This window comes from Myotis myotis, unplaced genomic scaffold, assembly GCF_014108235.1.
Source record: "Myotis myotis isolate mMyoMyo1 unplaced genomic scaffold, mMyoMyo1.p scaffold_m19_p_6, whole genome shotgun sequence".
Classification (NCBI taxonomy): domain Eukaryota; kingdom Metazoa; phylum Chordata; class Mammalia; order Chiroptera; family Vespertilionidae; genus Myotis; species Myotis myotis.
The window spans coordinates 72763971-72787990 of NW_023416368.1; the positions used below are offsets into that span (position 1 = coordinate 72763971).

Below are 24020 nucleotides of genomic sequence, written 5' to 3' on the forward strand. Positions count from 1 at the left end.
CTCCTCTGGAAGCTTGGGATCGGACTGGCTGTGGACAAGGCCCTCAGCAGAGTCAGCGTCCTCGGGGGTCTGGACGAACGTGGTGTGGAATCTGCGGCGAGGAATCGTGGAGCGTGGGAAGCCTGCCGCTCCGAAGGCCCGGTCGCGCTGCGTGGCGGGCTCTGACCCGCTGTTGCAGATACAAACGGTCGGCGCGAGAAACGCGCCGGGGCGCGGGGTTGCGGCTGCCGGGATTTGTTGCTGGCGGCTGGGCTGGTTGCATAGGAACCCCTCCACACCCCTCCCTTTCGGAGTCCGCTTCTTGGCCCCGCGGCTGCTGGGGGAGCCTCGAGGAGCTGGCGAGGCTGCCCCTTAGACTGGGCTGAGTTCTCCTCTCTCTGATGCCGTGACCGAGGCCCCGAGTGTGAGCGATGACCAGGTCTGTCTTTTCGTCCTTTTAAATCTCGTGGAGGGAGGAGGGCCCCTAGACGTGTCTTGCCTATAGTATACCCAACTGCTTACGTCCCTTCGTGACAGCGAAGAACCGTGGCAGCGCATCCTCTGGGATTCGGTTGTGATTTACGGTAGCGAAGTGGTAGACCGCTCCCTCCTGTTGCAGCCTCTGAGCTGAGCTCCTCGGAAATATTGACTGGAAGGAAGAGATGAAAAGTGGTGCATGTGTTCCTTGCTTGGCATGTCCCTGGGGTTTCAATATGTTTCCATGTTCCTAGGAGACTATTGATTTTTCCCTCACTATGAAAAAAAAAAAAATCAATCTTGACGTTTTGATTCCGGAATTACGTCTGTGTTAACCTGTTTTTCTAAAGTTGTCCAAACCTTTCAACAGTTTTATATGTGAACACGACAGTCTGAACTCTGTCTATACTTGTCCCTTACTTCCCTTGTTCCACACCCCCCCCCATTTTCTCAATGTTTTCTCTCCCAGCCCTTTCTCTCTTAGAACAGTGTTTCCCTAATATTTTTTGTGAAAAGTTTTATAAACTTAAACCTTTCCTCTTTCTACTCCTCTATTTTTGATACACGGTTTTTAGATAATATCTAGTATTATGAGCAATGTCGCAAACTTAAGTCATCAACCGCAATCGCTGTCGTCAGTATAGTTGCTTCATTTTGATCAAAAATCCCTCTGAGTTTAATGGCATTCCATTGGGAGGCATCCTTGCATGACCCCCAACAGCCACGATCTCTCGCTCGATTGAAAATGGGGTTCGATTGGGCAGAGCTGACTTGCAGAGAGAGCTCTCTGGAGGAAGCCAGGAAGCAATATTGAGACCATCGTAATGGTTGGATCCATGCTACAAGCTGAGTAATATCTTCTTCTTTTACTTTCCTTTGATACGGGTTATAAAGTGTAAATGTTATTTTTTTTAAGTTATTTTTCATCTCCGAAAGTATTATGTTAAATGTGCATAAGTTCGAGATTGACTTTTTTAATATCTTAATTTTTAATCTTGTAGTAGACTCAGTAAAGCCTTTCATGAAACTATAGAGCAGTAACTATAATTTTTCTATGATTTCACGTTTTGTATCCCTTTATTTTTTTTTTTTATTCTATTCTTATCACTTATCTCCTTCACCTACAGATCCAAGCTGTACTTGTATCTTACTCTTCTTCAAAATATTGATTCCGCTGGCACTGAAGATGATGTGTTCCAGGGACATACTTTGTGGTCAGAAATTCCATTACCAGAGGTAGAAATAATGAGACATTGATATATGTTCCAGAACTACAGAGAAAGGAAAGATGGAATAGATACCATAAAGTGTTAAATGAAATGAAATGACCTGTACTAGAAAGATGGAATATGCAGGATAAAAGGAAGTCTGTGGGAAGAAATACAATGTATATTAAAGTTATAGAATGTCTGAGGGGAAAAGGTGCTCCAAGAAGAATTGTGTTAAAATAGATGTGTCTGGAACTTAACCTCAGACCTTCTATAATGGCCAATGACAATTACAGCCAGCTTAGTTCCCAACTCATCTTTTCCTGGAAAGTAAAGGCTGGTCGTGTTCATGAGAAGTCATCTCTCTTCTTCCATATATCTGTTGATCCCCAATCATCCTAAATGATGTTAAAAAAAGATTTGCCTTTTCGGCCAGTATTTTGTACAATGTGATTTGAGGAGTACTTCCTTTCTTTTCTAGTTATCTCCCATTTGACAGTACCCGAAATTCCTCCTGCCTAAAAATGTAAATGCTTAGTTGAAGTAATTGATTGGCTGAAAAATAGTGACTAAAACACATGCATGAGTGTATAAAAATATAGTCAATAACCTGTTCTTTACCATATTGATAAAGGAGAGGAGACTTGGATCAGGAAGATACTGTGTTCCTAAAACAGAGAAAAGGTTCAGAATGGGATGCCTAGGAGCTTAAACTAGATAGCTTACTAAATTTAGGATTTTGCACATTGTTAGCCTTATTGCCTCTAGTTAGAAGGTGTGTAGAGAGATGATTTGTATCCTGGGTAACTGCTGGGAGGTTGACTGGGTGAAAGATCATGCTAATTCTACTTCCCCTGATTTATGAATTGTTCTGTTTTAATTTTAATGTCAATGGCTTCACTTTAAAGAAGCTTCGTTCCCGAAGATTCATTACTCAAGGTATTGTTATATGTTACCAGAGGCCCAGTGCACGAATTCATACACAGGTGGGGTCCGTTGGCTTGGCCAGCGGTCAGGATGATCCGGGCCGCAGAAGGTTTGGCTGGCTTGGGGGAGGGGCTGGGGAAGGTTGTCCTACTGCCCGATCTGGGCCATTAGGGCCAGCTGGCCAGGGGAAGGGACCACAGGAGGTTGGCTGTGGGAGCACACTGACCACCAGGGGGAAGCTCCTGCATTTAGCATCTGCCCCCTTCTGGTCAGTGCGCATCATAGCAGCCAGTCGACCGGTGGTTTGGTCATTCAGTCACTTAGACTTTTATATAGATTTTCCTTCTATGAAGTGTCCATGTACAGTTCCAAGTAGATATTTTTAAGTGTTATTGTGTTTTGCCTTACTGGTTGACTAGACATATATCTCTTTCATCTCTTTCTAGCAAAGGTTCTTAACTATTTATAAAAATGTATTTTTTTTTTTTTATGACCTCCTTAGGGAATAACCTTTTCTTTGGAGAATCTAACAAAAGCCCTACCACATCACTCATTTAAAAATATAATCCTATGGTATTATTTTCTTTGGGATTTTTAAAAAGTGAACCATTTTATTTAAAATGTCAAATATTTTTCATATGGCCCTAACTGGTTTGGCCCTGTGGATAGAGCGTCGGCTTGCGGACTCAAGGGTCCCAGGTTTGGTTCCGGTCAAGGGCATGCACCTTGGTTGCAGGCACATCCCCAGTGGGGAGTGTGCAGGAGGCAGCTGATCAACGTTTCTCTCTCATTGATGTTTCTAACTCTCTATCCCTCTCCCTTCCTCTCTGTAGAAAATCAATACAAATATATTTAAAAAATATTTTTCATGTGTTTTGCTGCACAAACATATATAAATACATATTCTGTTATGTAAATTTTTTGAATTAGTATTTCTGTCTCATAGGCCTTATGTATACCATCTTTAGCAGATATTGCCAAGTAACACTAATATACTCTTGCACAGAATTCTGTAGATTTAAGATTTCAATAATTAATTTGATTGAGTATCCTTTCACATGTTTACCCTTCTGTCAAATTCCTGATCAGGTCTCTTTCCTATTTTTCTATTGAGTTACCATTTTTTTCTTATTGTTTTGTAGGAATTTCTTTACATACTGTAGACATGATTCTTTTTGTTGGTTACATATATGATAGCATCATCTCCCACTCAACGGCTTATCTTTCTACTCTTTTAAAGGTGTCTTTTGATGAACAGAGTTACTAATTTTAATGTGTTTCATTTTATCATAAGATAAATTCTTCTGCACCTGAAGTTCATAAAGATTATTCTCTTCCGTGATCTCCAGAAAATCTGGTCGTCTTATATTTTATATTTAGATTTTCAACAAACCTGAAATTAATTTGTGAAGGATGTGAGGCACCCTTTACATCAGGGATTCAAGTTTTATTTATTCCATCTGGATATTCAGTTGACAAAGTATCATTTATGGGTAAAGACCATCCTTTCTCCAGGGCTACTCAGCATCAAGTTTGTCATAAATTTAGTGTCAGTGGTCGGTTTCTGGACTGTATTCTGTTCCATTGTCCTATTTGTACATCTTTTCACTTATTCCAAATTTCACTTTATACTGAATCTTGATATCTAGTCATTAAGTCTTCCAAATTTAACTTGATAGTTATTCTTTTCTTTTGCATTGCTATATATATTTTAGACCTATGAATAATGTCCACCTATGAAAAACTGCAGGCATTTTTTGGGGGGAGGGCGAGGGAATGCATTAAATCTATGGATCAATATATATTGAGTCTTCCAATTCTTTTTTTAAAAAAATATATTTTATTGATTTTTACAGCGAGGAAGGGAGAGGGATAGAGAGTTAGAAATATCGATGAGAGAGAAACATCGATTCAGCTGCCTCCTGCACACTCCCCACTGGGGATGTGCCCTCAATCAAGGTACATGCCCTTGACCGGAATCGAACCTGGGACTCTTCTGTCTGCAAGCCGATGCTCTATCCACTGAGCCAATCCGATTAAGGCCGAGTCTTCCAATCCTTGATCAATGTGTATATCTCTTCTATTTAGGGCTACTTTAATATATCTCACTAGAGTTTTATGACTTATTTGTTTTGAGGTCTTACATATATTTTCCAGATTTATTCACATGTTTATGATTATTTATTGAGGCTATAGTGAGTTATTTATACATACATAATTTTTAAACATCTCTTAATTATTTGGGGAATACAGGGAAATACAATTGGCCTTCTATCCAGCAACCTTGTTAAATTCACTTATTTCTTTTTATTTTTTTTTCATATACAGTTATGTGGTCTGTGAATAGTGACATTTTTATTTCTTCCTTTTTAGTCTTCATTCCTTTTACTTCTTTTTCTTGAACTTTTGTACTGCCTACCACCTTTAGTACAATGTTGAATAGAAATGATGAGACTAAGTAAGCTTGCCTCATTCCCAATCTCAGGAAGCAAGTTTTCAGTATTTCACTATTATGATGTATAATGTTTACAAGAGGTTTCTGTAGATGATCTTTATCAAATGCAGTTAGTTCTATTTCTAATGTCATAAGAATTATGAAATAAATGGGTGTTGAATTTTAGCAAATGCCTGTTGTGCATGTATTAAAATTATAAGATTTTTCCTTTATTTGTTAATGTATTGAATTATACTGATTGATTTTTTTTTTTTTAATACCTTGGACTAGAGGCCTGTTGCAGGAAGATTCCTGCAAGAATAGGGCTTCCTGAGACTGGAGCGAAGCAGAGAAGGGAGCAAAGCCCACCGAGGCAGGCTTCGCTCCCTTCTCCTCTGCCTCGCTCCCTCCCTTCACCGCTTAGCCCTCGGCTTCCTCCTGTCTCCTGCCTCGGCCGCCTCCCTTCTCTGCCACTTCGCTTCCTCCCTTCTCCGCCACCTCGGCTCCCTCCCGTGTCCACCGCCTCAGCTCCGCCCTCGTCTCTGCTATCTCCGATCCATTCCCTTCTCTGCCGCTTGGCTCCCTTCTGCAGTGCTTGGCTTCCTTCTACGCTGTCTTCAGTCTTTGCTGGGTGCCTGTGTATGCAAATTAACCGCCATCTTTGTTGGGTTAATTTGCATACTCTTCTGATTGGCCTGTGGGCATAGTGAAGGTACAGTCAATTACCATCTTTGTCTTTTATTAGATAATAAGTTCATACTACTTTATTAATTTTATTGTTCAAAGTGTGTTAACTTTGATCATTGGGAGCTATTTCATTTGGCTCCTGTGCCCTTTTGATGTACCCCCATCAATGTTGGATTGGTTTGTTTGTTTTGTGTGTTGTTTTTACTTTCTGGAACTACATAATGCTTCAGGTTCATTTTGCATATTTCCTGCCCCAGTTCTACAATTGGTCTTTTCTCCAGGGAGCCCTGCTTTCTTTATTGGAGAATAGCATTACACACCAAGATCTGGATGCCATGTGTGCTCTTTGCTACTGGGGTGCCATTGCTTTTAGTCACTTTCAGCTGGCAGAGAGCAGAAATAGATGTGTATATACTAAGCTGTCTATATCTACATATCTATAAATATTTCAATATGCAACTATCTGTATCTATATTGAGCTAAACATAAATTCATACTAATGTCTCTAACTAATCCATTAGGCATGGCTTATTCTTGTCTCCTCCCCTTGCTTATCAGTAAATTCTCACTCCAGCATTGAGAAAGCGTAGCTGCTACTATTCAATCATCCACTTACTTAATTCAAGTATCAGAATTAATTCACATATATACACATATATACACACACACACATATACATACACATGTGATATATACATGTGATATATACATACACATGTATATATGTGTGTGTGTGTATATATGTGTATGTGTGTATCTTACCTAATAATAGACAAAAATGTAAATTGACTGTACCTTTGCTACACTAACCAGCCAATCAGGAGAGTATGCAAATTAACCCAACAAAGATAGCAGTTAATTTGCATACGTAGGCTCCAAGTGGCGGAGCAAAGCCTGACAGCCCCGGGGCTGGAGCAGCAAAGCCAGACGGCCCGGGGCCAGAGCAGCGAAGCCGGATGGCTCTGGGGCTGGCTCCGGCTGGAGCCCGCCCAGAATGAAGGCCTGGGTCCCGGGTGCCAGAGGCAAACTGGTGCCAGCAGCCAAGGGAAGGGAAGGCCTATTGCACAAATCTCTTCGTGCAGCAAGCCTCTAGTATGTATGTGTATGTATATATATATATACACACACACACACACACACACACACACACACACACACACACATACACACACAAACATGAAACAAGCTAGAGGACAGTTAAACGCAGAGGCACAGACAGCTATTTGCCCAGTTGAGCAAGTTATGTGTCAGAGACAGGAAGGGAAGTGAAAAACCAGTATTTAGCAGCTCCTTATATATAAACTTTCATATAATCATCCTTGTTTCAGTACCCCTCGGCCTTACCCCTTGCAGAACTGTAAGGGTACCCTCATTTCTGAACCTATGTTGCTGCTGTTGGTTTTCTCCTAAATAGATGGGATTGGCCAGTCTGTGCTCTGCTAGGTTGGCTGTTACTCATCCATCTGCTTTCCATCTTCCAAAATTTTGTTGATACCTCTTCTGTTATGGAATCCCTATAGTTCTTTTTGCCCTGGTGAGGATATGTGGTTTTTAATCACTTGTTTTTTTAACTAAAGCATCTTATTGGCAACTGGGTGAGGTCAGAGCTCTGGGAATTATGACTAAATCTGTGCTTATTCTGTCTCCATTTTTTACTGATTTTTTTTTAATGTACCCTTCATAAGCATCCAAAATAGTCTTTGATGTAGACTATTTCAGATTGATGTGTCTTCTCAAATGGTACTTTATTGTTCAAAATAAAATATCTGGGAGAGTATCATATATGAGACACATTTCAAGAACGTGAATATAAAGCAAACTTTTTTTTAATAAGGAAAAAATATTGGGGGGAAAACACACCTTATATTCAGGAATATGAGATAAATACTAGGCAATACTAGACCAGTAGAGAAGATAAGTTAGGGGAAAAATAGCTTAGCCAAGGTAAGTATGGAGATGTGAACAAAATAGGATATGTGAACAAAATAGAATAGAGAAGCTTCAAAAATACACAGACTTAATTGTTTTATAAATTTTTACTTTTAGGTGAAATATTAGATTATTTCAAAAGCTGGAGCTGAATGTAATGTTAAATAATGGCAACAGGCGACTTGAAGAGAAGCTTACGGAACCTAGAACAAATGCTTCGCTCACTAAATTATCCTCAAGAAGTGGATTGTGTAGGGTAAGCTAGTGTATAAAGCGTATTTGTAGTCTTTTGGTAATGATTTGATATAATTGACATGGGGGAGTATCTAAATAAAGACACTGATTTTATCTGGGCACTTTAATAATTTTCCTAGAAATGATTTTAGAAAGCGGGGAATTATAGGAGTTTATTTCTAAATATGAATTTTAAAGTCTAACTTGAGATTTAAATCACCTTTTAGAAGTAGCAGCAAAGCCTTTGCTGGCTTGGTTCAGTGAATAGAGCGCCGGCCTGCAGACTGAAGGGTTGTGGGTTTGATTCTGGTCAAGGGCATATGCCTGGGTTGCGGGCTCTATCCCCAGTGCGGGGTGTGCAGGAGGCAGCTGATCAATGATTTTCTCTCATCATTGATGTTTTTCTCTCTCCCTCTCCCTTCCTCTCTGAAAGCAATAAAAATATATTTTGAGTCCTAGCTGGTTTGGTTTGGTGGATAGAGCCTCATCCTGCAGACTGAAGGGCTCTGGGTTCGATTCTGGTCAGTCACCAGTCAGGGGCATGCGGGAGTCAGCCAGTCAATGGTTCTCTTTTATCATTGATTTTTCTATCTCTCTCTCCCTCTTCCTAATTTTCTGAAATCAATAAAAATATATTTAAATATATTTTTTTGAAAACAAAAAGAAGTAGCAGCAAAATATACATTCATATATGGTATGGTCTCTGTACAACTTTTAAACTCGTAGAAATGTAATGAATTCATTAGTTATATGACTTACCACCCTCTCACATCTAGTTGGATAGTATTTCTTTATTATTTGGAAGATTCTACTTAATAGATTTCTTATGACCACTTATACCTTGCCTGAAGATTATTAAGCTAACTCATATAACAGACCCCACATTTGGACATTTTGCGCTAGTTTCCACTTTCCCAATATGACTGACTTGCTTTTGTAGGTTGTAGCAAAGCAACATACATTTCTTCTATATTCATGCCAATCTAATACGGTATTCCTGTCACCCTCTATCCCCTAATACAGTGATGGCGAACCTTTTGAGCTTGGCGTGTCAGCATTTTGAAAAACCCTAACTTAACTCTGGTGCCGTGTCACATATAGAAATTTTTTGATATTTGCAACCATAGTAAAACAAAGATGTATATTTTTGACATTTATTTTACGTATTTAAATGCCATTTAACAAAGAAAACTCAACCAAAAAAATGGGTTTGCGTGTCACCTCTGACACGCGTGTCATAGGTTCGCCATCACTGCCCTAATACATCTATTCTTACCTGAGATATTCATTGATATTTCCCCCTCTGGGAAGTAAGTTGATATCTAGTACTTAGTTTTTGTTGTTTTTTTAGAAAATATTTTTTTTGTTGGAGTTCAGGGAGAGAGAGAGAGAGAGAGAGAAGCATCAATGTGAGAGGAAAACACATTGTGCTTTTTGCACACTCCCTACTGGGTATCGAACCTGCAGTGTGGGCTTATGCCCTGTCTATTAATTGAATAGGCAGCCTTTGGGTACATGGGACAATGCCCTACCAACTGAGCTACACCAGGCAGGGCTAGTACTTAGTTTTGTTCATTGTAGTATCCCCTTATCTAGAATGATGCCTGGCACATATTAGAAGCTAATTAAACATTTATTTAATGAGTGTCAAGGGACAACTCCAGATTAGCTACATTGTCAAGTAGTAGAGTGAGTCTTGGCTAAACCAACTACTAAGTAGAATTCTGGAGTAATGGGCTTTATATATAAAAATAGAAGTTCTGAATGTATACTGAGAGTTAACACTAAGAAATGGCTGCAAATGAAAGGAGAGTAAGGAGAGCAAGGAGAAAGTTGAGCTCTAGTGACTATTGTCACAGGTATTATACATGAGAAACAGAAGGCATTCCATAGTATGTTTCCATAGCATATACCAATAGGCTGGTTATTCAAGAGAGGGAAATCTCTACTGTCTGGTCTTGCCGGGACTTAACCAGTTTGAATAGCCAAGTTTTCTTCTTACCACCTTAATCATCAACATTTTTTAAAATTTATTTTAATAGGTTTTTATTGATTTCAGAGAAGAAGGGAGAGAGAAAAACATCAATGATGAGAAAGAATCATTGATTGGCTGCTCCTGCATGCCCCCTACTGGGGATCAAGCCCCCAACCCAGGCATGTGCCCTTGACCGGAATTGAACCTGGGACCCTTCAGTCCGCAGGCCGACACTCCATCCACTGAGCCAAACTGCTAGGACTACCATCAACATTTTAAAGACATTTGTATAGGAATAATTTTAAAAGATACTGATTATGTTCCTTTCTTCTGAGTACACTGCTTAAACATTTGGTTTTCTTATTGACCCAAGAGTGTCATTAAAAACAATCATTTTTTAGATTATCTACAATAATAAAAGCCTAAGCAACCATTGCAACCGAACATATGACTGAACAGGCTCCATGGGGCGACTACGCCGGCTGGGGGGTTAGTGAGGGGCAAACAAACAACCGAACAGTAGGCTGCATGGGGCGACCAGGCCCACAGAGAGGGCAGTTATGGGTGACCAGGCAGTGAGGGGCAACCAAACGACTGAGCAGCAGGCTGCGTGGGGCGACCAGGCCAGCAGGGAGGGCAGCATGGTGCAACCAAACGATTGAGCAGCAGGCTGCGTGGGGCAACCAAGCCGGTTATGGGGTCAGTTGGGGGCGACCAGGCTGGCAGGGGGGGTTAATGAGGGGCGACCAAATCACTGAGCATCAGGCTGTGTGGGGCCACCAGGCTAGCCAGGGGGGTTAGTGAGGGGTGACCAAATGACCAAACAGCAGGCTGTGTGGGGAGACCAGGCCGGTTGTGGGGTCAGTTGGGGGCAACCAGGTTGGCAGGGGGGTTAGTTGGGGGCGACCAAAGAACCAAACAGCAGGCTGTGTGGGGTGACCAGGCCCGCAGTGGGGGGGGGAAGTTGGGGGTGACCAGGCCGGCAGGGGGGCAGTGAGGGGTGACCAGGCCAGTAGAGGGGGGCAGTAGGGTGACCAGACTGGCGGGGAGGGGTGCAGTTGGGGGCGACCAGGCCAGCAGGGGGGGCAGTAAGGGGCGATCAGGCAGGCAGGCAGGTGAGCAGTTAGGAGCCAGTGGTCCTGGATTGTGAGAGTGCTGTCCGACTGTCAGTTTAGTTCTGATCCCTGACTGGCAGTTGGACATCCCCTGAGGGGTCCCAGATTGGAGGGGTTGCAGGCTGGGCTGAGGGGACCCCCTCCCTCCCGTGCTCAAATTTCATGCACCGGGCCTCTAGTTTCGTAATACAGTAATATTGGCAAGGTCTGTTGAGATAGGCAGTGCGACTTGTTGCTGCTTCAGATTACCACCCTCACATACACACACAGCCCCAGATACACGTATTTTGGTTCTTTCTACTTTTTCCCATTTTAAAATTTTTTCTTGTGATTTGCTGTTTTTTGTTTTGGTGTGCCAGTTTATAATACCTGTTCTTCTTACTGTTTCTAATCAAAGTTCTTAGACAATAGATAACCAGGATTTTTGAGGTTGTTTTATATGAGATGTTAAATGCAGATCTGGCTGTCTTCTATTCATAACATGCATAAGATGGGACAGATTTTGCTGTTCAAAAGCATTTTTTGTGTATGTCTTTTTTAAACTGTTGTACAGGTGAAAAAGGTTGCCAGAGCAGTTTTCTCATGGGTAAAATATTATTGTGCCCATAAATATAAAAGAGAAACAATTTATATTTGTCCTGAAAAATTGTAATGCTGTCATCATATACTTGCTCTCTGCCTTACTAAAAATATTGGGGTGGGAATAGGGGGATTTATGTACCTCTTGAATCTTGTGGAAAACAAATGTTTTACAGAAGTGCATTATTACTTCAATTGAACAAATATAACTGAGTAATTGAACTGGCCTCTCCTGTGCTTTGTTGTGGGAGAATCTGTGAAATTACTTCACATGGAGAAAATGAGATTCATATGTGTTAGACAATTAGGCAAGAGTACAAGACAGGCATGAGCCATCAGATACTGAATAGCCAGGGAATCATTCTGCGGGAGAGAAATACGGATCAGAACGTTGAGGATGGCTTCATGGAAAGCTCTGTATCTGACAAATGATTTACGGAGGATGAATAATAGGCAGAGAAAAGTGGGATACCTTTCTAGACTGGAGGAATTAGCATAAACTAATAAGGTACAGATTTCAAAGGGGCCTGCCTAATACAAGGGGAAGATACTGATCAGACTAGTGACAGTATCCCAACCCTGTTTTCCTCATCTATAACTTAAACTTTCCTCTTAGAATTGCATTTCCTGCATTTTATACTTAAGTTTTGTATTCACTTTACCTCTATATTCTTTTGAGATCTCTATTTTTTCTTTCATCCACTGATTTTTCAGGAGTGTGTTGTTTAATATGAACATATTTGTGAATTTTCCAGCTTTCTTGAAACTAAAACTGATGTCTAGCTTCATAATTGTGGCTAGATAAGTACTTGATGAGATTGCTTCTCAAAGTTTGAGACTAATTTTCTGACCTAACATATTCATAATATTTTACCTTTGCAGTTTGTAGTAAAAAGCATATGAGGTAAGGTAACAAGTGCTTGCAAGAGCATACAGTGTACTTGAGCTCTGTAAGATGGTACATTTGTTTTATTAAGACCAAATGTACTAGATTTTCTATTGGTATTAAAGAGCTATTATAATTGTTTGAGCAAATGAGTAATAATTTCATAGTAATTTGGCTAGACTAATTTAGTGTTGGGGATAGAATATGAAGGGTCTTTGCATCACTTTATTATGGCTATCGTATTGTTATAAATTATTGACAATAATTCTTATATTGCCCCGATTTTCCAACTTTGTGGAATTATGCTCATTAAAAATCTTTTTCTTTTTTTCCCCCCAACAGTTTGATTAAGGGAGATTTAGCAGCATCTTTGCCCATCATCAGCTATTCTCTTACCTCATATTCCCCTTATGTAGCAGAACTTCTGATGGAATCCAATGTAGAGCTCATAGCAAAGAATGACTTGCGCTTTATAGATACCGTCTATAAGGTATGTTTGAGTTTATGAAATAATTGTTTTAGAAGTCATCAGTGGTTTTTTCAGATTAATGTTTTTATAATAATTTCTTAAATATATGCAGCATGTATAGTTGACAGTATTTTCATATGCACTTACCACATTTAAATATAATCCCTATTGCAATCAAGATGTAATTGAAGTTTGCTTTATGTTTCATACTCTATTAAATATGACAACTGGCAAACGTTTGTCATTGGTATCATTTGCCATTTTTACAACAAATTTTAGTAAAAGTTGGTATGCTGGCAGAAGTTAGAGAGAAATGTGGTTTTATTGAGTAAAGTTTGTGATGTATAGAATTATGAGTTAATATAGTTGTTTGTAGAGCTTTGACTGAGATTTTATGTGCCTTGTCGTCTAGGACCATGTCTTATATCTACCCTAGTATTTACACTTGTATTATGTATTATGCACTTAATCTCATACTTAGTTTTTTAAAAACCCTACTTATAATCATTAATTTTTGCTCAAGTTTTCTTAAGCTTTTTTAGAAAAGGTAAAACCCATTTATCAAATCAAATTTTTTCTTTTTTAAGTAATAAGTTGCATTTGATAAAATAGGAGCTTTTATGTGTAGAGTCTCTGTTTAATCTTCCCTTTCTTTATCTTTCACCCAGAAAACTTCTGTGGAAGCCTAAGAGGCACTTCCAAGAAATCTTAGGGTTCAAGAGTAGGTTTTGGAATTACTGGTCCGGTCTATTTCTCTCATTTTACAAATGAGAAATTGAAACTCAGAGGCCTACTGACTTGTCTAAAAAATCATATAGTGGAAGAAGTATAAACACATAAAACTATGGTTTCCTGACTTAACTGGTATGGAGTGAGCTAAGGAGTATTTCTAGTGCCTATTAGGATCATTGGGTTTATTTTTCCATCTCTCTGGACAGCCATCTATTTTTGGTACATCCCTCACTACCTGTTTTTACCTAGATACCTCTGCTACCTGGTCATAATTCTCTTTATACCTTTTAAATAAAAGGCCACCCTAACCAGGTGACCATTTATTATTTTAGATTTTTGAAAGAGATTGTTCCCAGTATTTTGTTGATCTATTCCCTCTTCATAGCTTCTTCGTGATCAATTTAATTATAAACCAATCTTGACGAAAAAGCAGTTTCTCCAATGTGGATTTGCAGAATGGAAAATCCAAATTATTTGTGATATTTTGAATTGTGTGATGAAAAAGCACAAGGAGTTGAGTGGTCTTGATAAGGTAATTTTCTTATAGATTTTAACTTAGACTGAGTGGTGAGTATTTTAATGTGTAAAATCAATACCCTAGACAGCAAATTAATACATAGCATAATTACTGCATTATTCAAAGATTTGTGTAACCTTGTAATTCCTGGTGTTTGCTTTAAATACTAGTCACTTGTGTTTGCACATTTGCAACTTGGAGCTACTGGTCCTAAACTAACAGTTAAAACAGTACATTTTCATTACTTCTTAGTTTTCAAAATATATGGCATTTAGACTCATTATTTGACAGTCATATTTTATATATAAAATTTAAATGATATTAGAATTTAAATATACTAGCACATCATGTTTCTACACAAAACTTTTTACATCTTAATACTTTTTTTTTTTAGACTTCCTCACTACAAAGAAAGAAAGTCAATTTTGTTAAGTCAGAACCTTGTTCAAGCAGCGAGAAGTCATCTGCAGAATCTGTTGGCATTGATATCACTGGCAGGTTCATGACTTCAGGAAAGGTCGGAAAATACAGCTACCTACCTAACTAATCCAGTGTACAAGCTCACTTTTCTAGCTAGCAGCTGGTTAAAACATTCTAGTTAGGCATTATACCGTAAGGATTTGTTAGCAATGCATATCATGTTATCTGGGGAATATTCCAAAAGGAAGAGGGTAGAAGTGTAGAATGGAACAAGCTTTCTCTTTATATTTCTAATTCTTATTTCTGCCTTGTTTCCTAGATAGAATATCAATGATTTAGGAAGGTTATATTATGTGCTCATGGATAGTTACTCCTAATTATGTATATAGTCTTCCTGTAACAACATGGGAACATAAACAGAGCATGCCATTATAAGTTATGTGGTTTTATTAATCTGTGTTCATATTTCTCTATCAGGATTGTGAAGAATCCAATGATTGGTAGTTCCTAAACCTATACTCTGGTTTGGGGTAGTGTTTTGAATATCTTCTCTTTGTTGATAGGTAGCTTCCCTGCCCTTATCTGCTCAGTACCTGTGACTGAATAAGTCCTTACTCTCAGGACTTTCCCTTTGTTGATAGTTAGTTTGAATCATTAGCTAAACGTCTGATATTTTGTGGTTTGTTTAATTTTTAAAAAATTGTGATGTCTTATTCACAGAGTCAGTTCTTGATTATTTACGTGAATTATGTGGTAACCTATTTTATGATGAAATTGTTTTTAAAGTAACTTTCAAATACTTACAAAAGTACTCATTCCCAGTTTCAGCAATTTATTAACTCTTTGCTCATCTTGTTTCATCTTTATTATAACCAGTTTTCCCAACATCTTTCTCCAAAACCTGAAACAGTTTGAAACAAAAGCTGACATCATTGAAGAAATATTTCAATATTCTAATATATAAGAATGCTTTAAAATATCATAACCACAATTTCATCACCACTCATAAAATAATAGCTTAATTAATGTTTTATGTACACATTATATGTAGTAATTTAAGCTTTTATAAATCTGAAAGGGAAGATAAGATGTTCCTTTGCAAAGTGGCTGTGTGTGAGGGAAACACTGAAGCACCTCTGACAAAGCTTTCTCTGGGCAGAAGAAAGCTGTGGTGATCCGTCACCTCTACAATGAAGATGGTGTGAGCATTTCTGACAGTACATTAAGTACAACGACAGATGTGAGTGAAGCATGTGCTGTGAGTGACTTAAAGGATACTGAAATAAAGACTCCTGAAGAAAAGATCCCTGAAATCAAGTCTGAGCAACAAGTAAGAATTTGGGATGTTTTTAACAGATGCCAATATTTCTTATACCGATGTACATGATTACTTCAGCGCCTAACTTTGGAATATCTCTGGCCTTTTGAATTATTAATCATGGCACATTATCTTTGTTACCATTACTTAAGAATCAGTAAGACTTACTGAATTTATTCATTTATTTATTTTTTAAAAAAAATATATATTTTATTGATTTTTTACAGAGAGGAAGGGAGAGGGATAGAGAATTAGGAACATCGGTCAGCTGCCTCTTGCATACCGCCTACTGGGGATGTGCCCACAACCAAGGTACATGCCCTTGACTGGAATCGAACCTGGGACCCTTCAGCCGCAGGCCGATGCTCTATCCACTGAGCCAAACTGGTTAGGGCAAGACTTACTGAATTTAACTTGGCATATTATTTACTGCTTATGTTTAGGTGTTATGAGTAATGCAGAGATGATGAAGACATGGTACATCTCTTCAAGGAATTTAGTTTAATGAGATAAAGAGATATACTGCTTTGTACGATGAAGATTCTCTATCGCCTATTCCCTATATTGATGAATGGAAAAAACTGGTGCACTATTGCCTTTTCATATTCCGTTTTGGGCCCTTCATGTCTTTTTCTCTTTTCTCTAAGAGTACCTTTTCTATTATAGTATTGCCACAGATCCTAGTATAGTGACTAATCTCTACTGCTTTTGCTAAAACTCTTTTTTCTGTCTTCTGTGTCTTGTGACGTCTCTACATCTGTATACAGTTGGCATTAATAAAACTGCCAGATGGCCATTAGGCTTATTTCCCATAGCAAACTAAACAGTTTCAGTGCACTGCCATTTCTTGGTCATTTCCTCGTAGCTTTGTGCTGGGTGCTAAGTGTTGTTACAAGAAGCTTGGCAGTGACAGTTATATTGTACTACCCACTGTTGTTCAAAAGAGCCTTATGAAAAGTAACTTATTTAATCCTCACGAGAACCTTATGAAGTGGGAACTTTTTTTTTAATAAGTAAATTGAAGCATCAAGGTCATACATGTTAGACTGTCCAAGTAGTCTGACTTCAGAGGTAACAGTCTTAAATCTCAAGCTCTATTGCCTTAACTCTCAAGCTCTATTATAACTATTGAAATAACACAATGGGCCCAGCCAGCATGGCTCAGTGGTTGAGCATCAGCCTATGAATCAGGAGGTCAAGGTTTGAGTCTCAGTCAAGGCACATGCCTGGGTTGTGGGGTTCATCTCCAGTAGGGAGTGTACAGGAGGCAGCCAATCAATGATTCTCTCTCATCATTGACTAGAGGCCCAGTGCACAAAAATTTGTGCACTGGGGTAGGGGGGGCGGTCCCTAAGCCTGGCCTGTGCCCTCTCGCAGTCTGGGACCCCTTGGGGGATGACCACCTGCTGGCTTAGGCCTGCTCCCCGGGGTTTGGGCCTAAGATGGCAGTCAGACATCCCTCTGGCAGCCCGGCAGCCCTCGGGGGATGTCCACTTTCCAGCTTAGGGGAGCAGACCTAAGCTGCAGTCAGACATCCTTAGCGCTGCTGAGGAGGCAGGAGAGGCTCCCACCACCACCGCTGTACTGGCAGCCATCAGCCTGGCTTGTGGCTGAGCAACTGACCACCAGAGGGCAGCTCCTGCATTGAGCGTCTGCCCCCTGGTGGTCAGTGTGTAATAGTGACCAGTCATTCCCAGTCTTTCTGCTGTTAGGGTCAGTTTGCATATTACCCTTTTACTATATAGGATAGAGGCCTGGTGCACGGGTGGGGGCTGACTGGTTTGCCCTGAAGGGTGTTCCGGATCAGGCTGGGGGTCCCGCTTGGGTGCCTGGCCAGCCTGGGTGAGGGTCTGATGGCTGTTTGTAGCTGGTCACACTCCCTTCAGGGTGGGGGTCCCCACTGGGGTGCCTGGCCAGCCTGGATGAGGGGCTGATGGCTGTTTTCAGGCTGGGCACACGCCCTTTAGGGTGGGGGTCCCCACTGGGGTGCCTGGCCAGTCTGGTGAGGGGCTGAGGGCTGTTTTCAGGCTGGCCGGGACTGAAGCTCCCAGCCTCTCGTTTTTTTCTTTTCTTTTTTTTTCTGGGATTTATTTACCTTCTATAATTGAAACATTGTTGCCATCACTGGCACTCCCAGCTCTGAGGCCGTGGCTGGCTGTAAGCAGGTATCTGGGGTTTGGTTAGCTTCTATAATTGAAACATTGTTGCTTTCGGGCTCAGAGCCGGGCTGCGGCAGGCGGGGAACCTTGGCTTCCTCCATCACTGGAGCAAGCAAACCTCCTGCTTGTTTCAGCTGTGTGGCTGCTGGCCGCCATCTTTGTTGGCAGTTAATTTGCATATCGCCCTGATTAGCCAATGGGAAGCATAGCAGAGGTATGGTTAATTACCCTTTTTGTCTTTTATTAGATAGGAAGGATGTTCCTCTCTCTCTCCCTCTCCTCCCTTCCTTTCTGAAATCAATATTTATATATATGTGTGTGTGTGTGTGTATATATATATATATGTATACACATACATATATATATATCACAATGGAAATGGAAATGTGTTGACTTTTAAAGGAATTTCAGTTTGTGTAATATTATTTTTAATATTTTAGGATATAAAAGCTAATCCTGAGCTTACTGTACTACAGACTCTGCTTGCTGAATGCCAAGAAAAGCTTAAGAAACTGACTCAGATAGAGTGCAGATTAAATTCTTTAGAAGAAAAAATGAAAGGAAAAGTGATGGTAGATGAAAAAACCTGGACCAATCTAATAAGTCGTGTCACTCTTCTTGAAACAGAATTGCTTTTGTCCAAAAAGGTATTTTCTTTCCTTAGTATTTATAGGATATCTCAGATACAGTGTATTTTTTTGTTTATTATTGTGTTTATTCCTTTGGAAATGCTAAATAAGAGGATATTTGGATAATGGGAAATGTTTGGTGGGAATGAAGTCCTATTTAGACATGGCTGTTTTATTGCCATTTTCATGGCTATTGTTTTTCTCTACATCAAATAAGATAATTTGATAAACCTACCACTTGAGCTTTTAGAGCTATTAGTACCTAAAGTATTTTAAAGTAAGGTAAAATAATGTTTGCTTTTGTTTTTAAAAAGCTTGAAATTATTTCATATCCTGTCATAGTACAAATGGCCTATTTTTTATAAGAAAAAGTTGCCAGGAGAGGAACAATTGAAATTAGAACTTCCTTTTCTGACTCATTTACTTCAACCAAATTGTAAATTTTATAGAGACAGTCACCAAATTTGCCATTGCTTCATCTAATCTGAGAAATTTTTTCTTGGTTACTTAGGATCTTAATTTCTGGTTCTAGTCTATCCTTCCTAAAAAGTAAAGTTAGTAGATTCAAGAAGGTTACTATCTGATTCCAACATTTAAAAATATTTCTTATTCTTAGGAATATTTATATATTGCTTTATAAATAAAATATTTAAATATTTAAACATTTATCATGTCAACTTTATATTTTATGCTTAGCAGTAATAATGTAAAATAAGAACGTTTTTCTTTTCATTTCATTCTAAATACTAAACTATATTATTCCAGAATGATAACTATTTTTACTATGATGAAATGAATGAAGACTGTGCTTCTGGTAGTAGCAGGAATATTCTGAAACTTGGTAAGTTCTTATGGTAGTAGTATTGGTAGTATAGCATTGTATTGGATTATAGTATATATAAAATGTGCATATGTGTTTCAAACCTTAAAGGTCTCTTGATCAACAGTTTAGAAAAATAATTTTAATATGTGTCTGGTAATGTTAATACTCCCAAGCCTTATATTTTAGAAACTGCAAAGCTCTTAGGAACAAAGAAAATATAAACTTACAGACTACTGAAGCCAAGGATTGCTAAAGAAGCCAGCTTACATATCTTATGTGACATAGTGATTGAATAAATTTTAATGTACAGAATTGCAAACTTTTAGAGATTTTGTACCCCTTTAATTGCTAAGTGCTATCTATAATAATAAAAGTGTAATATGCAAATCGACCGAACAGAAGAATGACCATCCGGACGACCTTCTGGACAACCATGCTTTGACACCCACTGGTGCCAGGCCAGCTAAGGCGGGTGTGATCGGTCAGGGGCCTGGCCATCGCCCCATGATCGCCCTGCAGAGGGAGGCCCAGGCCACTGGCTGGTGGGGCGATTGATAAGTAGGGGGGCTCCATGTTTGCTCCAAAAAGGGAGGCCCAGACTACCCTATGGCAGTGCTACGGCAGGTGGGCAAGGCCTCCCTCTGTGGGGGTGATCCATTGCGAAGCCCTGGCCGGGTGGGCAGGACCTACCTCTTTGGGGCTATTGATTGCGGGGCTCCTGGACTGTGAGAGGGCACAGACTGGGCTGAGCGTCCCCCCCCCCCCCCCGAGTGCATGAATTTCGTACACCGGGCCTCTAATAGAATAATAAAAATGTATCTCCAAGTTTCTAATTTATACTTAAGTAGCCGCTTTGCATATGTGATAATATGTGCAAGAGAATTAAACGCATTTGTCAGTAACCTGTAAACAGCATACAGCCTGCTAAAAGTGGGATGTAGCTAGTCTTCAACATTGTGCCATGTGATCTTGACCTGAGCTCAAATAACTAGATCAAGAATAGATACTTGATCTAAGGATTACCAGTACTAAAGGTGTTGAGCCAAATCATTTTGTCTCCCTTGGAAATTTGGAATTAGGACACCAGGGATAATATCCTGTCTAATAAAAGAGTAATATGTAAATTAACTGTTACTCTGCGACAAAGATGGCTGTACCCATAGTGGCCAAGGTGGGACGCTGGAGGCGTTGCCCCAGCAACACGAGCCCAGCGTCCCCGCCACGCGGAGGGAGGGGAGGGGCCTCAGGCTGGAGGCCAGGGCCAGGGACGCTGGCATCATTGCAGGTTGGGCTGAGGGACCCCCCCCCATGCACGAATTTTGTGCACTGGGCCTCTAGTCTATATCATAAAGGCCTGTGGTCATGACAACTGGTCACCAGGAGGTGCATGAGGCTCGTGTGGCGAGGCAGGGCTCACGCGGGGCTGGTGCAGCAGAGGCGGGGCCCGCAGCCCGCGCAGGGCGGGTCTGGGTTCCCTCGGATTGCACATGGCCGGTCTGGGTGTCGTGCGATTTCGCGCGCTGGGCCGCTAGTCCTATCTAATAAAAAAGTAATATGCAAATTGACCATCACTCCAACACACAAGATGGCTGGCACAAGATGACCGGCATGGGAGGGCAGTTGGGAGGGACCAGACCTTAAAGTGAGGGCAGTTGGGGCCAATCAGGCCTGCAGGGGAGGACAGTTGGGGGGACCCAGGCCTGCAGGGGAGGGCAGTTGGGGGTGACCAGGCTGGCAAGGGAAGGCAGTTAGGGGTTCCGGGCCTGCAGGGAAGGGCAGTTAGGAGCGACCAGGCCTTCAGGGGAGGGCAGTTGGGGGAAACCAGGCTGGCAAGGGAGGGCAGTTAGGGGTGACCAGGCCATCAGGGGAGGGCAGTTGGGGGTGACCAGGCCTGCAGGAAAGGACAGTTAGAGGCAACCAGGCCAGCAGGGAGGGCAGTTAGGGGCAATCAGACCAGCAGGGGAGCAGTTAGGCATCGATCAGGCTGGCAGGGGAGTGGTTAGGGGTGATCAGGCTGGCAGGCAGAAGCAGTTAGGGGCAATCAGGCAGGCAGGCAGGCAAGCAGTTGGGAGCCAGCAGTCCCGGACTGTGAGAGGGATGTCCGACTGCCCATTTAGACCCAATCCTGGTGGGCCTAAATGGGCAGTTGGACATACCTCAAGGGGTCCCAGATTGGAGAGGGTGCAGGTGGGGCTGAGGGACCCCCCCGCCCAGTGCACGAATTTCGTGCACCAGGACTCTAGTATCAAATAATGTTAATCCTGGGCTGGGCATTTTGTCCAAATTCATGCTGATGAGTAAGCAGAGGAATTGGCAGGAAAAATAGTCAGAAGACACTGCTCTGTGAGAGAAGAAAGTAAAAGTCTTTTTAATTGTTTCAGTCCTCATGTGGTAATACTTTATTCCCTAATTGAGGTTGCCTGTATAGGCTTATAATAAAACTATTTAATTTTTTTTCTGGCCTTGTTTTTGCAGCAAAATGGTACTCAAGCCTGTTGATTGATTTGACAGGAACATGTCTTATCTGTGATGATCTATAATTTATTCTGTTGTAGGGAGGATTTGCCATGATTTAGTAGCTTAAATTTAAAAATAAATTAACTTGCCTATTATTCAATTGATTGTTATCATGACAGAGGTAATATTATTTGTAATTATTATTGGCCAATTTTTAACATCTAGGTCTTTATATGTAGGTCATTATCTTAGAAGAATATTAAAAACTCATCTGCATACCAGTAACCATTTTATATTAAAACTAGAGGTCCGGTGCACAAAATTTGTGCACTGGTAGGGTCTCTAGGCCTGGCCTGCGATCAAGGCCAATCAGGTTCCCCGCCTCCTCCTTCCCTTGCCACCTGCGCACTGCCACTACCCAGTTCCGCCCACCTCCCTGTCTCCTCCTTCCCTTGCTTCCTCAGTGCCCTGCTGCCACTGGTTGCCCGCCATGTTCTGAGCTGCCTCCTGGTGGTCAGTGCATGTTATAGCAAGCAATCCAACTCCCAAGGGGACACTTTGCATATTAGCCTTTTATTCATATAGATGTTTATTTTTCTTTCACATATAAAAAAAAAAATTTAGATATTTGACTCCACTGTGAAAGGAAAAGATAACCTGAAAAATTGATTTCTCCACAGATAACAGATGCAAAGAGAAGGAAGTAGGTATTCCTCTGACTTCCTGTTATAGAACAACATCTAGAGACTCAACTCCCAGAACCTCAACTCTTAATTACTGTGGTCTGAAAGAGATTTCAGAGGTAAGAAAAACTGGAAGCTTGCTTAGATGATTTAGTTTCGAGGGTCAGGAGAACAAGCAAGCATTAGGTTTAGTTGTAGATGCCATTGGCAAGAAAAATAGTGAAACCATGCAAATCTTAATCTCTCATAAAAATTCTTTGTGATAAGTAAACAGTACTTAATGCAATGTTTTAGTCTGTGTTTTATATGTTCACAGTCCATCTTTGATGATGGTTTATTTTGAGAAATTGCCTAAATTTTTTGCTTTTTAAATTAAAGGAAACAACAATCCAGAAAATGGAAAGGATGAAAAAAATGTAAGTAACAGAAAGGGGCAACAGAAATTCATTTCTCTATAGGGAATTGTATTGGATTACAGTATATGTAGAATGTGCATATGTGTTTCAAACCTTAAAGGTCTCTCAATCAGGTGTGGAATTTCCTTCAGGACTCAAGTGGATAATAAATCCTCCTACAGTTATGTGTTTGTGAGATGAGTCACTGTTTTGGTTTCCAACAAGTGATATAAAACATTGTTAATGGAATTAATTGTAGATTAAAGAGTGCAGGAATATTTTTGGTTGATAGTTAATCAAGAGGATAGTTAATCAGTGATTTGATAACTGATTTATCAAAATGTTAAATGATATGTGTAGATGGGTGGTTTGGAGACATTTTAAGCATTAAGTATTGCTAGTGTTTTTCAGAAAGTTATTGGTAAGGTAATAGTAAAAATGATACTTGTATCTAAAGTGCAGTTGAAAGGAAATATGAAATCATATTTAAGTTATTCGGTAGCCTACTATTTAAAAAGCTATATTTCTTGAAATTTGAGAAGTACTGAAATAGCTTATGCTCCCAGAAATAATTGACTCCAATTGTTATTCCTCCCTTCTGACCATAGTATACTTATTAACAGTGACTATACTTGTAAAAAAGAGAAATGTTAAAATTTATTTTAGCTTAAATGCATAATTTTAGCAACTTAAAACCTATGCCTCATTATGATATTTATTTACTTAATGTATTACTTATTTTTTCAGGTTTGAAGAAACTGCAGAGTTACTGAAAGGTTCAAATCACTCACTATAGAATTTTTCTACATGAACTTTTCCAGGACTTTGGCTACTGTATATGTTGTATATTTTAAGAATTCCCTATAAATTTTAATATACTGCAGTATTTTTGTTAAGAATTTTAATTCCATTTGGTATATGAGCTTTTTCATACAATATTGAATAAATACTTAAGTATTTTTGTGGTATGATTGTATGCTTTTACTCT

General features: G+C 40.1%; 1 protein-coding gene across 7 annotated transcripts; it reads left to right on the forward strand.

Annotated features, from left to right (window-relative positions):
* Positions 1-11: 11 nt before the first annotated feature.
* CEP44 (centrosomal protein 44) lies at positions 12-24006 on the forward strand. Of its 7 annotated transcripts, none has more exons than XM_036312689.1 (11): positions 12-418; positions 1584-1692; positions 12773-12920; positions 14017-14163; positions 14543-14665; positions 15728-15898; positions 18486-18692; positions 19440-19515; positions 22635-22756; positions 23016-23053; positions 23780-24006. In XM_036312689.1, the coding sequence occupies exons 2-11, from the start codon at positions 1643-1645 to the stop codon at positions 23826-23828; spliced, it is 1131 nt and encodes a 376-aa protein (XP_036168582.1). In that variant the 5' UTR covers positions 12-418; positions 1584-1642; the 3' UTR covers positions 23829-24006. The 7 variants fall into 7 exon arrangements, with proteins under 7 accessions (XP_036168582.1, XP_036168577.1, XP_036168580.1 ...); XM_036312684.1 differs by lacking the exon at positions 1584-1692 and adding an exon at positions 7759-7897; XM_036312687.1 differs by lacking the exon at positions 1584-1692 and adding an exon at positions 7759-7897 and having other exon boundaries at positions 18522-18692.
* The last annotated feature ends 14 nt before the right edge of the window (positions 24007-24020 follow it).

Bases quoted from the DNA above. Each gene is read 5' to 3' on its own strand.
- CEP44 (XM_036312684.1), top strand. From the start codon at position 7,809: ATGGCAACAGGCGACTTGAAGAGAAGCTTACGGAACCTAGAACAAATG. The intron at 14,164-14,542 runs GTAATTTTCTTA...TTTTTTTTTTAG, and splicing joins AGTTGAGTGGTCTTGATAAG to ACTTCCTCACTACAAAGAAA. The intron at 23,054-23,779 runs GTAAGTAACAGA...TTATTTTTTCAG, and splicing joins ATGGAAAGGATGAAAAAAAT to GTTTGAAGAAACTGCAGAGT.